The 16,015-nt window shown below is 42.3% G+C and overlaps 1 protein-coding gene across 4 annotated transcripts in view; it reads right to left on the reverse strand.

The window, feature by feature from the left end:
• The window catches only part of TENM2 (teneurin transmembrane protein 2), a 3,136,407-nt gene that overhangs the window by 155,219 nt on the left and 2,965,173 nt on the right, over positions 1 to 16,015 (reverse strand). For all 4 annotated transcript variants that reach the window (XM_069763919.1, XM_069763918.1, XM_069763915.1 and 1 more), the window contains one exon: positions 12,853 to 14,467. In XM_069763919.1, the coding sequence (XP_069620020.1) occupies positions 12,853 to 14,467 (1,615 nt within the window). The remainder of the gene's footprint in view (positions 1 to 12,852; positions 14,468 to 16,015) is intronic.

Consider the following 16,015-nt stretch of genomic DNA (forward strand, 5'->3'; position numbering starts at 1 on the left):
GATTTCCTATGCCTGCTGGTCTGAATGAGTCTATGTCTTTGGCCATTCAGATCGATCGACGCTTACATGAGCGTAAAACTGTGCACCATTTGGCGGTATTATCTGCGTATAAACCTGAACCTATGCAATGTGATAGGACTTTGACCAGAGCCGAACGGCAAGAACACAGACGTCGGAATGGGCTGTGTTTTTACTGTGGTGATTCCACTCATGCTATTTCCGATTGTCCTAAGCGCACTAAGCGGTTCGCTAGGTCTGCCACCATTGGTATGGTACAGTCGAAATTTCTTTTGTCCGTTACTTTGATCTGCTCTTTGTCATCCTATTCTGTCATGGCATTTTTGGATTCAGGCGCTGCCCTGAATTTGATGGACTTGGAGTTTGCTAGGCGCTGTCGGTTTTTCTTGGAGCCCTTGCAGTATCCTATTCCATTGAGAGGAATTGATGCTACGCCTTTGGCCAAGAATAAGCCTCAGTACTGGACCCAACTGACCATGTGCATGGCTCCTGCGCATCAGGAGGATATTCGCTTTCTGGTGTTGCAGAATCTGCATCATGTGGTCCTGTTGGGGTTGCCATGGCTACAAGTCCATAACCCAGTATTGGATTGGAAGTCTATGTCTGTGTCCAGCTGGGGTTGTCAGGGGGTACATGGTGATGTTCCATTTCTGTCTATTTCATCATCCACCCCTTCTGAGGTCCCAGAGTTCTTGTCGGATTACCGGGATGTATTTGATGAGCCCAAGTCCAGTGCCCTACCTCCGCATAGGGATTGCGATTGTGCTATCGATTTGATTCCTGGTAGTAAGTTTCCTAAAGGTCGACTGTTTAATTTGTCTGTGCCTGAGCACGCCGCTATGCGGAGTTACGTAGAGGAATCCTTGGAGAAGGGTCATATTCGCCCGTCGTCGTCACCATTGGGAGCAGGGTTATTTATTGTGGCCAAGAAGGATGGTTCGTTGAGACCTTGTATTGATTACCGCCTTCTAAATAAAATCACAATCAAATTTCAGTACCCCTTGCCGCTGCTGTCTGATTTGTTTGCTCGGATTAAGGGGGCTAGTTGGTTCACCAAGATAGATCTTCGTGGTGCGTATAATCTTGTGCGTATTAAACAGGGCGATGAATAGAAAACAGCATTTAATACGCCCGAGGGCCATTTTGAGTACCTGGTTATGCCATTCGGGCTTTCCAATGCTCCATCAGTATTTCAGTCCTTTATGCATGACATCTTCCGTGAGTACCTGGATAAATTCCTGATTGTATACTTGGATGATATTTTGGTCTTCTCAGATGATCGGGAGTCTCACGTGAAGAAGGTTAGAATGGTGTTCCAGGTCCTGCGTGCTAATTCTTTGTTTGTGAAGGGGTCAAAGTGTCTCTTTGGTGTTCAGAAGGTTTCATTTTTGGGTTTCATTTTTTCCCCTTCTACTATAGAGATGGACCCTGTTAAAGTTCAGGCCATTTATGATTGGACTCAGCCGACATCTCTGAAGAGTCTGCAAAAGTTCCTGGGCTTTGCTAATTTTTATCGTCGCTTCATCAATAATTTTTCTAGTATTGCCAAACCGTTGACTGATTTAACCAAGAAGGGTGCTGATGTGGTCAATTGGTCTTCTGCTGCTGTGGAAGCTTTTCAGGAGTTGAAGCGTCGTTTTTCTTCTGCCCCTGTGTTGTGCCAGCCAGATGTTTCGCTCCCGTTCCAGGTCGAGGTTGATGCTTCTGAGATTGGAGCAGGGGCGGTTTTGTCGCAAAGAAGTTCTGATGGCTCGGTGATGAAACCATGTGCCTTCTTTTCCAGGAAGTTTTCGCCTGCTGAGCGTAATTATGTTGTTGGCAATCGAGAGTTGCTGGCCATGAAGTGGGCATTCGAGGAGTGGTGTCATTGGCTTGAAGGAGCTAAGCATCGCGTGGTGGTCTTGACTGATCACAAGAACTTGACTTATCTCGAGTCTGCCAAACGGTTGAATCCTAGACAGGCTCGTTGGTCGCTGTTTTTCTCCCGTTTTGACTTTGTGGTTTCGTACCTTCCGGGCTCCAAGAATGTGAAGGTGGATGCCCTGTCTAGGAGTTTTGTGCCCGACTCTCCGGGTTTGCCTGAGCCGGCGGGTATTCTCAAAGAGGGGGTACTTTTGTCTGCCATCTCCCCTGATTTGCGGCGGGTGCTGCAAAAATTTCAGGCTAATAGACCTGACCGTTGCCCAGCGGAGAAGCTGTTTGTCCTTGATAAATGGACGAGTAGAGTTATCTCTGAGGTTCATTGTTCGGTGTTGGCTGGTCATCCTGGAATCTTTGGTACCAGAGATTTGGTGGCTAGATCCTTTTGGTGGCTGTCTCTGTTGCGGGATGTGCGTTCGTTTGTGCAGTCCTGTGGGATTTGTGCTCGGGCTAAGCCCTGCTGTTCTCGTGCCAGTGGGTTGCTTTTGCCCTTGCCGGTCACATATCTGGACACATATCTCTATGGATTTTATTTCGGATCTCCCCGTCTCTCAAAAGATGTCGGTCATTTGGGTGGTTTGTGATCGCTTCTCTAAGATGGTCCATTTGGTACCCTTGTCTAAATTGCCTTCCTCCTCTGATTTGGTGCCATTGTTTTTCCAGCATGTGGTTCGTTTACATGGCATTCCGGAGAACATCGTTTCTGACAGAGGTTCCCAGTTTGTTTCGAGGTTTTGGCGAGCCTTTTGTGCTAGGTTGGGCATTGATTTGTCTTTTTCCTCGGCTTTCCATCCTCAGACAAATGGCCAAACCGAACGAACCAATCAGACCTTGGAAACATATCTGAGATGTTTTGTTTCTGCTGATCAGGATGATTGGGTGTCCTTTTTGCCTTTGGCGGAGTTCGCCCTTAATAATCGGGCCAGCTCGGCTACTTTGGTTTCGCCGTTTTTCTGCAATTCTGGTTTCCATCCTCGTTTCTCTTCAGGGCAGGTTGAGCCTTCGGACTGTCCTGGTGTGGATACTGTGGTGGATAGGTTGCAGCAGATTTGGACTCATGTAGTGGACAATTTGACATTGTCCCAGGAGAAGGCTCAACGTTTCGCTAACCGCAGGCGCTGTGTGGGTCCCCGACTTCGTGTTGGGGATTTGGTTTGGTTGTCGTCTCGTTATATTCCTATGAAAGTTTCCTCTCCTAAGTTTAAGCCTCGTTTCATTGGTCCGTATAGGATTTCTGAGGTTCTTAATCCTGTGTCTTTTCGTTTGACCCTTCCAGCTTCTTTTTCCATCCATAATGTGTTCCATAGGTCATTGTTGTGGAGATACGTGGCACCTGTGGTTCCATCCGTTGATCCTCCTGCCCCGGTTTTGGTGGAGGGGGAGTTGGAGTATATAGTAGAGAAGATTTTGGATTCTCGTATTTCGAGACGGAAACTCCAGTACCTGGTTAAGTGGAAGGGTTATGGTCAGGAAGATAATTCCTGGGTCTTTGCCTCTGATGTTCATGCTGCCGATCTGGTTCGTGCGTTTCATTTGGCTCATCCTGGTCGGCCTGGGGGCTCTGGTGAGGGTTCGGTGACCCCTCCTCAAGGAGGGGGTACTGTTGTGAATTCTGTGGTCAAGCTCCCTCCTGTGGTCATGAGTGGTACTTCGGCTGGTTCTGTCCATGAGCTTCCTCTGGTGGATGTGAGTGGGGCTGCGGCTTCTGAGTTTCCTTCCTCAGGTGACGAGGTTAAGTCGTTAGGTGCTGCTCTATTTAACTCCACCTAGTTCTTTGTTCCTGGCCTCCAGTCAATGTTCCAGTATTGGTCTCTCTCTCTCCTGGATCGTTCTTGTGGCCTGTCTGCCCTGCATAAGCTAAGTTCTGCTTGTGTTACTTTTGTTGCTATTTTTTCTGTCCAGCTTGCTATATTGGTTTGTCTTGCTTGCTGGAAGCTCTGGGACGCAGAGGGAGCACCTCCGTACCGTTAGTCGGTGCGGAGGGTCTTTTTGCGCCCTCTGCGTGGTTGTTTGTAGGTTTTTGTGCTGACCGCAAAGCTATCTTTCCTGTCCTTGGTCTATTCAGTAAGTCGGGCCTCACTTTGCTAAAACCTATTTCATCTCTGTGTTTGTATTTTCATCTTTACTCACAGTCATTATATGTGGGGGGCTGCCTTTTCCTTTGGGGAATTTCTCTGAGGCAAGGTAGGCTTATTTTTCTACCTTCAGGGCTAGCTAGTTTCTCAGGCTGTGCCCGAGGCGCCTAGGTCTGGTCAGGAGCGCTCCACGGCTACCTCTAGTGTGGTGGGATAGGATTAGCGATTGCGGTCAGCAGAGTTCCCACGTCTCAGAGCTCGTCCTATGTTATTAGTAACTATCAGGTCACTTTGTGTGCTCTTAACCACCAGGTCCATTGTGTTTCTGAATCACCAGTTCATCACAGTTATCATGAAGACTAGTGGGTTGGTTGCAGAGAGCGGGGTCCGCCCTGCTAGGAATGTGATTGGCCTATGGCCGGTTAAAGGCTCTGTGATGCCTCGTTATGGACACGCCCCCAGGAGGAAGCTGTCACAAAACGCGCGTTGGGGTCTGACAAGGAGTAGCGTGCCACGCGGCTGCAAGCAAGGATCACCGATTTTCGGGGTACTATGCATTTGTCTGGATTACTTAGCCTTTTGATTTTTTATGTATCCTCTCATGATGCTAGTAATATCTGAATATAGTGAGGACAACTCGTTAGATAACATTGAATTTCACTGGTCTCATAGTGCTTGTAACATTGGAGCAATAGATTAATGGCACTCTGCTACATATAGTTCAGCTCATTACATATAAATTGGGGCTTTAGTGCCCTAAATGGAAAAGCACTTTGGCAATGGAATGTTGCATTAGTTCATATATGGTTGCAGTTATTTTAGGATACTAAATTATTGATTGCGGTTTATACAACTCTGGTGAATATTGTACCTATATATATATATATATTGCCATCTTTTCTGGTCTATTCAGCATAGTGTATGTTGCATAGAAAGAGATTATAGCTCGTTTGGGCACATTTTCTGCACAGGATAGTGCTATAAAAAAGTGGGATATTTTGTCCAAAGGTGCAATATTACAAGAGCTAATTGAAATTCTCCAATTGAATTAATAGTGATCTGCTAATAATATATGCTTAAGCGCTTACCTGTCAGTTATTCTTATTTATGTGGTTCAGAGGTATTGTTTTAAGAATTTTTTATGTGTAATGTGTGTTTCAATAAAGTTATAACTTTTTTTTAAAAAAAAGCAAAAACACTTCAGCGTGATTCAGCGTGCGGTATGCACGCAGTATGTTAATGAATTAGAAGCTTTGGTTTTATATATTTATTTATTTTACTCACTTATATAGTGCCATTAATTCCACAGCGCTTAACAGACTTCAGTTGGTATAATTGGTACTGGAACACAGCCACAAACAGTTAAATGCAGACAAAAAACAGCTCTCCTACATGTTGATGAGTACCAATCTGAAGCACAAGGTGAAAGTGCAGAACCAGGTGGACTAAACATTCCCATCTTCCATAAGATCTGATATATATTAATGTCAACTTCTGAGTTTAATTGCTAGCTAGATTGGAACAAATTACACAGCAGATGCTACTTCATCTTAACACTTGTAGCGCCATGATGTGATCTGTGACCTCCTTAAAGAAGTAAAATTGTAATACAATTTTAGACCATAATTTTGAAGTATCTTACTTATGTCTACATGATTACGGTAATTTAACATGACTACTTAGATATAAAGCTGTCTTGCTTAATAAAGCTTAATTAACAAGACAATGGCTGATTTGAGCATTTAAGCATCTGAAACACCTATGACCCCACTTGTCAGAAACGCTCTGCCTCCTTCCTCACAGTCACATTCAGTAAGAATTTTTTTCTTTACAGAACCTATTTCTGTCTCGCAATCACAGAACAAATCCAATGTACTTGTTCCCTTCTTTAATGTCTTATCTCACATTTCATAATGGAAGATTAGTGACTATCCTTCTTACAACATAAATGGTCATTTAGTGACAATTTGTGCCATCTAAGGCTACGTTCAGACTAGCGTTGTGCTAGTGTGCGTCGGGTTAGCGTCGGGCGACGCAGCGGCGACGCACGCGTCATGCGCCCCTATGTTTAACATGGGGGACGCATGCGTTTTTGTTTGTTGCGTTTGGCGACGCATGCGTCTTTTTTGCCGCAAGCGTCGGACCAAGAAAACGCAACAAGTTGCATTTTTCTTGCGTCCGATTTTCGGCAAAAAACGACGCACGCGTCGCAAAACGCAGCGTTTTTGCGTGCGTTTTGCCGCGTTTTTGCGTGCGTCGTGCGTTGCGTCGCCGACGCAGCGGCGCACAACGCTAGTCTGAACGTAGCCTTAGTTCTACTAATCAGTTGTTTTTTTTCCATTCACACAAGATGCAGATTACAATATTAAAAAAAATTATAGACTTTTTTCATAAAAGCGGAATACCTTTACAGCAAGAACTACCTTTTGCAGTTTGGGATTTTGCATTAGACTGAAGTAAGGCTTCATACTCTGTCTAAAACCATGAAACAAACTTCCACATAGAGCACATTTACAGAAAGTTTCCAGACTTTTATCCACTTGTAGGCATTGTTTGACAGTATAAGGTTTTTTTTGTCAGTTGCACAAAGAAACCTTTATACAGCATTGCAGCTAGACCTTCCTTCACCCAGGGCAAAGATTCAGCTTGGCTCTGTTCACATCATGTCTGAGTCTCCCATCCGACAAAATATATCAGGAGTATAGGTACAGATTGGCATACAGTATGTTGCCTATTGACTCTCAATGCAAAGAAGCAAATAAACAGCGCTATGCAATTTTTGTTTTGGATGCTGACAATATATATATATATACAGTGGGGCAAAAAAGTATTTAGTCAGTCAGCAATAGTGCAAGTTCCACCACTTAAAAAGATGAGAGGCGTCTGTAATTTACATCATAGGTAGACCTCAACTATGGGAGACAAACTGAGAAAAAAAAATCCAGAAAATCACATTGTCTGTTTTTTTATCATTTTATTTGCATATTATGGTGGAAAATAAGTATTTGGTCAGAAACAAAATTTAATCTCAATACTTTGTAATATATCCTTTGTTGGCAATGACAGAGGTCAAACGTTTTCTGTAAGTCTTCACAAGGTTGCTCCATGCAGATCTCCTCTAGAGCAGTGATATTTTTGGCTTTTCGCTTGGCAACACGGACTTTCAACTCCCTCCAAAGGTTTTCTATAGGGTTGAGATCTGGAGACTGGCTAGGCCACTCCAGGACCTTGAATTGCTTCTTACGAAGCCACTCCTTCGTTGCCCTGGCGGTGTGCTTTGGATCATTGTCATGTTGAAAGACCCAGCCATGTTTCATCTTCAATGCCCTTGCTGATGGAAGGAGGTTTGCACTCGAAATCTCACGATACATGGCCCCATTCATTCTTTCATGGACCCGGATCAGTCGTCCTGGCCCCTTTGCAGAGAAACAGCCCCAAAGCATGATGTTTCCACCACCATGCTTTACAGTAGGTATGGTGTTTGATGGATGCAACTCAGTATTCTTTTTCCTCCAAACACGACAAGTTGTGTTTCTACCAAACAGTTCCAGTTTGGTTTCATCAGACCATAGGACATTCTCCCAAAACTCCTCTGGATCATCCAAATGCTCTCTAGCAAACTTCAGACGGGCCCGGACATGTACTGGCTTAAGCAGTGGGACACGTCTGGCACTGCAGGATCTGAGTCCATGGTGGCGTAGTGTGTTACTTATGGTAGGCCTTGTTACATTGGTCCCAGCTCTCTGCAGTTCATTCACTATGTCCCCCCGCGTGGTTCTGGGATTTTTGCTCACCGTTCTTGTGATCATTCTGACCCCACGGGGTGGGATTTTGCGTGGAGCCCCAGATCGAGGGAGATTATCAGTGGTCTTGTATGTCTTCCATTTTCTAATTATTGCTCCCACTGTTGATTTCTTCACTCCAAGCTGGTTGGCTATTGCAGATTCAGTCTTCCCAGCCTGGTGCAGGGCTACAATTTTGTTTCTGGTGTCCTTTGACAGCTCTTTGGTCTTCACCATAGTGGAGTTTGGAGTCAGACTGTTTGAGGGTGTGCACAGGTGTCTTTTTATACTGATAACAAGTTTAAACAGGTGCCATTACTACAGGTAATGAGTGGAGGAAAGAGGAGACTCTTAAAGAAGAAGTTACAGGTTTGTGAGAGCCAGAAATCTTGATTGTTTGTTTCTGACCAAATACTTATTTTCCACCATAATATGCAAAAAAAATGATAAAAAAACAGACAATGTGATTTTCTGGATTTTTTTTTCTCAGTTTGTCTCCCATAGTTGAGGTCTACCTATGATGTAAATTACAGATGCCTCTCATCTTTTTAAGTGGTGGAACTTGCACTATTGCTGACTGACTAAATACTTTTTTGCCCCACTGTATATATATATATATATATATATATATATATATATATATATATATATATATATATCTTCCTTATACAGATAAAATAAATAAAAATGTCTGGTGAATGGAGTCCTATACATAAATTTAACTTATTCTGAAAACAGAAGGCACAAAAATCCATGAGGCCAATTATCCAAATATTCTAAGACCCATGACTTTGTGGCACCTCCTTTTTCCACATGCTCTTGTGCACACTTTAATAATATAAAGTTTGATATTTAGTCTGAATAGTTTTACTTGTAGTATGGACGATACTGAATTCATGAAGCGAGATTGAATTTTTGGATTTATATCATACTGCAATGCAACCCTCCAATCCAAATTGAGTATTTGACCATATTTGGCAAATGTGTAGCCAGTATGTCTTGTTCCCTCCATTTAAAGGGACACTGTCACCTGGATTTGGAGGGAACAATCTTCAGCCATGGAGGCAGGGTTTTGGGGTTTTTGATTCACCCTTTCCTTACCCGCTGGCTGCATGCTGGCTGCAATATTGGATTGAAGTTCATTCTCTGTCCTCCGTAGTACACGCCTGCACAAAGCAATCTTGCCCTGCGCAGGCGTGTACTATGGAGGACAGAGAATGAACTTCAATCCAATATTGCAGCCAGCATGCAGCCAGCGGGTAAGGAAAGGGTGAATCAAAAACCCCAAAACCCCGCCTCCATGGCTGAAGATTGTTACCTCCAAATCCAGGTGACAGTGTCCCTTTAAATGATTCCACTGCTGTTCCTTCACTCTGGTTCTCCTTTAAAATAAAAAAAAATGGCATCTGCAACCTGTGACTACTATATGGGCAATGTTGTTAGAAGTTACAGACATACCATTCTGCTCCATTTCCCTCTGATAGTACTAGAAACAAAAGATAGAATGGATAGACCCACATTACAAGTGCTCATCCATCAAAGGCCATTACAGGGGAAGGAGTCTGTGGGTAATTTATAGGAACGCTCTATACAGAGACCTCCCAGGGCTGTGGTGATTATTTTGTGAAAAATAGAAAGCTTAAAAGCCTGAATGGAGAAACATCAAAAGGTTGGTTGAAAAATACGGCACCAGGTAAGTTTACTAAAGATTTTCTATGCACAGTCACATTTTCAATGTGAACTGGTAAGTCACTTTAACTTTGTAATACAGTATATGATCAAATGTAATGGCCTAGGTGAGGAATCTGAAATTGTAGAGATCCTATTAGATTGCATAGATGTGTGCATATAGAATAGTGAATGCTAGCAACACTGTAGCTGTATACAGTAGATCTCTACATATTCATCATAACCATTTCCCAGCATGCTTGTATCCTGAAAACACATCCAGATATGTTGTTTGTATGTATATGTGGTTTAGCCATAATGCCTTCAACAATTGTAAGCTACTGGTATAGGAAATCCTGATCTTTAAAGGAAACCTGTCACCTTTGCAAACACTATTCATCTGCATATATGGGGTTAATTTACAGGTAAACAGCATTACAATACTGATCAGCCACCTTACTGAAGTGTGGCTACAGGGAGAAAACAAAAGTATATCCTCTCAGGAGCTTTCAGTCATAGGTGTGGCTCAGGGAGTGTTTACAGTCATCGCTCACAATACTGTGAGCAATAGCTGTAAGGCCGGCGTCACACTTGCGAGTTTTACGGACGTAAGAGCGCAGAAAGTACGTCCGTAAAACTCGCAAAAAATACGGCACAATTATTCTCTATGCCCCTGCTCCTATCTGCCGTATTTTACTGATCCGTATTATACGGCTTTCTACGGCCTTAGAAAATCGCAGCATGCTGCGTTTGTCACCGTATTGCGCAAATAAAACGTCAATGAAAGTCAATGGAAGCCCCAAAATTACGGATTACACACGGACCAGCAGTGTGACTTGCGAGGAATACACAGCGCTGTTAGAGAGAAAAGCCGGTAATTCAATTACCGACTTTTGCTTTCTCCTTCCTAAACCCGACATGATATCAGACATGATTACATACAGTAAACCATCTCATATCACCATTTTTTTTGCATATTCCATACTACTAATGTCAGTAGTGTGTATATGCAAAATTTGGCTGTTCTAGCTAGTAAAATAAGGGGTTAAATGGCGGAAAAAATTGGCGTGGGCTCCCGCACAATTTTCTCTGCCAGAGTAGTAAAGCCAGTGACTGAGGGCAGATATTAATAGCCTGGAGAGGGTCCATGGTTATTGGCCCCCCCGGCTAAAAACATCTACCCCCAGCCACCCCAGAAAAGGCACATCTGTAAGATGCGCCTATTCTGGCACTTGGCCACTCTCTTCCCATTCCCGTGTAGCGGTGGGATATGGGGTAATGAAGGGTTAATGTCACCTTGCTATTGTAAGGTGACATTAAGCCTAATTAATAATGGAGAGGCGTCAATTATGACACCTATCCATTATTAATCCAATACTAGTAAAGGGTTAAAAAAAACACACACACACACATTATTAAAAAATAATTTATTGAAAAAATCACAAAGGCTGTTGTATTAATTTATTCTACTCTCAATCCAATCACTGAAGACCCTCGATCTGTAAATTAAAAAAAAATAATAAACCAACAATATACATACCTTCCGAGGATCTGTAAGGTCCAATGATGTAGATCCATCTGAAGGGGTTAAAATATTTTGCAGACACGAGCTTTGCTAATGCAGGCTGCTCATGTCTGCAATACCCCGGCGAATGAAGCTAAATATAGGTCAATGACCTATATTTAGCTTCATTTGCGGTGAGGCGCCCTCTGCTGGCTGTTCCTAGATCGTGGGAACTTACCTAGAAAGCTCCCTTGCTCGAGATCATAAGAGGGCACCCTCTGCTGGTTGTCCTCATATGAACTCGAGCCTGGGAGCTTTCTAGGTAAGTTCCCACGATCTAGGAACAGCCAGCAGAGGGCGCCTCACCGCAAATGAAGCTAAATATAGGTCATTGACCTATATTTAGCTTCATTCGCCGGGGTATTGCAGACATGAGCAGCCTGCATTAGCGGAGCTCGTGTCTGCAAAATATTTTAACCCCTTCAGATGGATCTATACATCATTGGACCTTACAGATCCTCGGAAGGTATGTATATTGTTGGTTTATTATTTTTTTTTAATTTACAGATCGAGGGTCTTCAGTGAGTGGATTGAGAGTAGAATAAATTAATACAACAGCCTTTGTGATTTTTTTCAATAAATTATTTTTTAATAATGTGTGTGTGTGTGTGTGTGTGTGTTTTTTTTAACCCTTTACTAGTATTGGATTAATAATGGATAGGTGTCATAATTGACGCCTCTCCATTATCAATTAGGCTTAATGTCACCTTACAATAGCAAGGTGACATTAACCCTTCATTACCCCATATCCCACCGCTACACAGGAATGGGAAGAGAGTGGCCAAGTGCCAGAATAGGCGCATCTTCCAGATGTGCCTGTTCTGGGGTGGCTGGGGGCAGGTGTTTTTAGCCAGTGGGGGCCAATAACTTTGGACCCTCTCCAGGCTATTAATATCTGCCCTCAGTCTCTGGCTTTACTACTCTGGCGGAGAAAATTGTGCGGGAGCCCACGCCAATTTTTTCTGCCATTTAACCCCTTATTTTACTAGCTAGAACGGCCAAATTTTGCATACACACACTACTAACATTAGTAGTGTGGAATATGCAAAAAAAAGGGGATATGAGATGGTTTACTGTATGTAAACCAGGTCTCATATCATGTCGGGTTTAGGAAGGAGAAAGCAAAAGCCGGTAATTGAATTACCGGCTTTCTGCTATCTCGCGCTGTATTAAGTAATAATATATATACATATATGTGTCTCCCTGACATATATATATATATATACATATAGAGAGACAGTATATATGTTTTTTTTTTTTTTTTTAACACATGGATCCCTTGTATAGCCGTATGTCGGTTTTGCAAGCCTGCGATAAAAACACGCATTACGGCTGCCATACGGATTACATACGGAGGATGCCATGCGCAAAAAACGGTGACTCACCCTGCCTATGGAGGAGCTACGGACCACTATTTTCGGGACTTTTCAGCGTATTACGGCCGTAATATTCGGACCGTATTTTCATACGCTGAGTGTGAAGCCGGCCTAAGCATGTTGCAACACTTTGAGTGACAGCTGTCTCTCTAGCAAATCTGTGCAAAGAGAGAGCCCTTAAAGCCTGGTGCATGCTTATAGCCTTGTTCACATTAAAGTGAGCAGTGCTGTGAGCGGTGACTATAACTTTTCTGTGTACACCCCCATGATTGCAATATGGTGTCTCGCAGGAGGAAATAAGTTCATTTTCTCCCAATAGCCATACTTCCAGTAAGGTGGCCAGGAGCACTTATGAAGAAGTTCAATCATTATTAAATCATCTTTATAACTTTTCATCCTTACCATATTCAAATGTCTTTTAGATATCCTGTTTGGCAGTAGTCACTTACCTGTCACATAGTTTTTTAAGTCCATTTCTGTGCTTAAAGGATTATTGTTCTTAAACATGTATAAATTGAAAGGAGCAGGGTCTCTTCCAATTTTTCTCCACATTGTGTAATCCGGAGATATCCAGCGTCCCGCTAACACATCATAATCTCTCTGAGCAAAATGCACAAGTTTTGTTAAAGGATCATATAGTCCTCCATGAAATCCAATGACAAGCTGGAAGTTTGGATTGGAATCAAAATAAATTTCACCAAAAGGTGTATACTGCAGCTGTTTAATCATGACCCCATTGATGCTGAAAGCTGCCAATGGCGTTCCTGTGTTATCAGAGGCAATGTAATATTCCTCTCCACTGCTGCTCTCCATTGCAAAGAGGTGGCCTTGTAAATCATAATACAAAGATATGATTTCCGAGTTTGAGTGATTATAAACGTGGGTAACTCGTGTTGGGTTGTGTAGATCAGCATAGAAGAATTGAAGATGGAGACCTAAGTTAGTTTTGCATGACGCTCTACGGCCCAGTCCATCATAGCGATATTGTACATTCCATCCAAGGACCTTGTTGTATGCCCTAGTGAGAAGACCTTTTGAGTTGTAATCAAAAATATCTGCACCTCTTTGGCTCAAAAACCCATCATCATCTATTTTATACTGTACATCCCCCAGACGTGTTATTCTATCTCTGAGGTCATATCTCAGTGGTAGAAGACGTACACCATTTCCAGGGGTCAGCAAATACAGGTTACCATTTAGGTCATAGTTGTATCGCCAGGTTTGTCTGTCGTTAACAGCAACCGTCAACAATTGACCATCTCCATCATACTCATACGTGTACTTAGTTGTGTTAGCATAGGGACCAAGCTTTAGTTCTCTTTTTATTACACGTCCCATACTGTCATACTGTACAGTCATCCAATACATGAGTGACCTAAATATTTCATATTGGACCTCTTTGATGCGGCCATGAGTATCGAAATGTTTTGTCAATGTCATCACAGCAGTAGTAATGATCTGATTAACATCATAGTAAATTACCCCAAATTTGCCAAAATGTTCAATTTTTCCAGAAATGTCATCATAGCGGTACAATTCAACAGGAAGTGGGGTTTCACTTATGATAGGCTTAATGCTTGCGACACGAAAACTGTTGTCATGGTATGTGTAGTCAAACCTTGCATTCACCATACCTTCTTCAGAAAACCTGTATATTTGTTTGTCAACTAAAGGTCCAATTTTTCGATAACGTATTGTACAAGAAAAACCACCACTTTGCAGGTTAACCATTTTTAAAACTCCTGTAGTTTCATCATAGCCGAAAGTAACTGCAGTACTGTCATAAATTATCTCAGATAATTTGGAAAGTTTTCCATATTTATAGAACACTTGTCGGCCAGTACCAAGATAGGACGTTTTTAGAATTCGACCATCTTCACTGTAATCAAATATAATCGATGCATTGCTTTCTGGAGGGTTGTACATGTTCCTGATGTAGCCAATAGATGTATGAGTAGACATACTGTGTCGCGCTACACTCGGCATAGTTACAGAGTAAAGTCTGTCTGATGAGTCATATTCAAAGATGTACTGCCGCTGACTTTGAAGAAGAAGCACCATAGACTGCAAACATGAAAAAAATAAAATAATATATATATTACATTATTTAGTAGTAAACACAAAGTCCAAAAATACATGTGTATATAAAAGAAGTCAGTAATCAAATGGCAAAATACTCTGTGCGGTGAAGAATATATTTAAGAAATATGTCCGATATTAGGAAATTACATTTTGCACTGTAAATTTTGATGGTAAAGACTACTCTTATTATTACTTGCATGCACAATACTTGTTACATAAAATTTAATGAAAGTTATTTCCACAAAATGTAGTTCAGTTGAATTTTATATTTTTGAAAAACAATCATACTGATAGACTTAAAAAGTGAAAACATATTTTATAAGAAAGAAGCATATAAAACAGCATAAACTTCTACTTGCAAGATTAAAGTTATGACTACAGAAATGTCTTCTGTTTTTAACTTCCTTTGACCACAGTTATCTATGAAAAACAAATGTCAGACTCACTTCTGTCATTTTATAGAGACCTATTTGTGGTTGTGGTCATCTGAATTCAGGTACGGAGACCCCCAGCAAGCATGTCATTAAACAAAAAAAATGTAGGTTATATTGAATTGGACACAAGGGGGCTAACACATCAAGGAGTTTTCATGCTTGTTTGAAGCAGATCCATGAAAATGAGGGGTGCTGGGGAAAAGCCAGGGTGGAGTGTGCGTACGCCCACCTGTTAAGTGTCAGAGTTTGTTATGTCAGAAATTTTACTTTAGTCCTTGACTGGAGTATATTTCTGGCGAGGCACTTAACACTAGTAAGATGTGCTGAATTCATTAAGTGGTAATCTCCTCTAAATGAATTTGATGCATCTTAATTCTGCATGCCTGAAACAAAACACCAGTTTTAGTGAATTGAGGCTATGGTCTTTGTTGTGTGCCACATTCAACACCAAAGTAAAAGCTTAAGACATTGACCATCTTCAGTACACTGCTAAGAATATCCAACAGCTTCTACCTTCTTAGTTCTAACTATGGGTGTTGTAAGACTCATGCTGGTGTGGTAGATGGAGGCAGGTATATCTCGCCCAGGTGTTTGTCCTATGTGAATTAGGCCACTCAGTATCTTCAGGGTGCTAATGGGTTAATGATTGCAGGAATAAAAGATGACCAGATCGACAAAACACAGGCAATTCAGGGCTGGCCACAACCAGTGAACAAGAAACAAGTGCAGGCTTTCCTGGGGATTGCCGGCTATTATCGCCGGTTCATACCCAATTTTGCAGCCATGGCTACTCCCTTGACGGATCTTACCAAGGGGAAGGGTTCCGTCATGGTAAAAAGGACCTCAGCTGCTGAAGAGGGCTTCCACAGCCTGAAACGTGCTTTGTGCTCTCAGCCCATACTAGTGACTCCTGATTTCAGCAGCGAGTTTGTGGTACAAACTGATGCCTCTGATACTGGTGTCGGAGCTGTACTTTCCCAGGTAAGGGACGGAGTCGAACACCCGGTCCTCTATCTCAGTCGGAAACTGAATGTACATGAGCAGAGGTATGCGGTGGTTGAAAAAGAGTGCCTAGCCATTAAATGGGCTCTCGACT

Source organism: Ranitomeya imitator, chromosome 4 (assembly GCF_032444005.1).
Source record: "Ranitomeya imitator isolate aRanImi1 chromosome 4, aRanImi1.pri, whole genome shotgun sequence".
Lineage (NCBI taxonomy): Eukaryota > Metazoa > Chordata > Amphibia > Anura > Dendrobatidae > Ranitomeya > Ranitomeya imitator.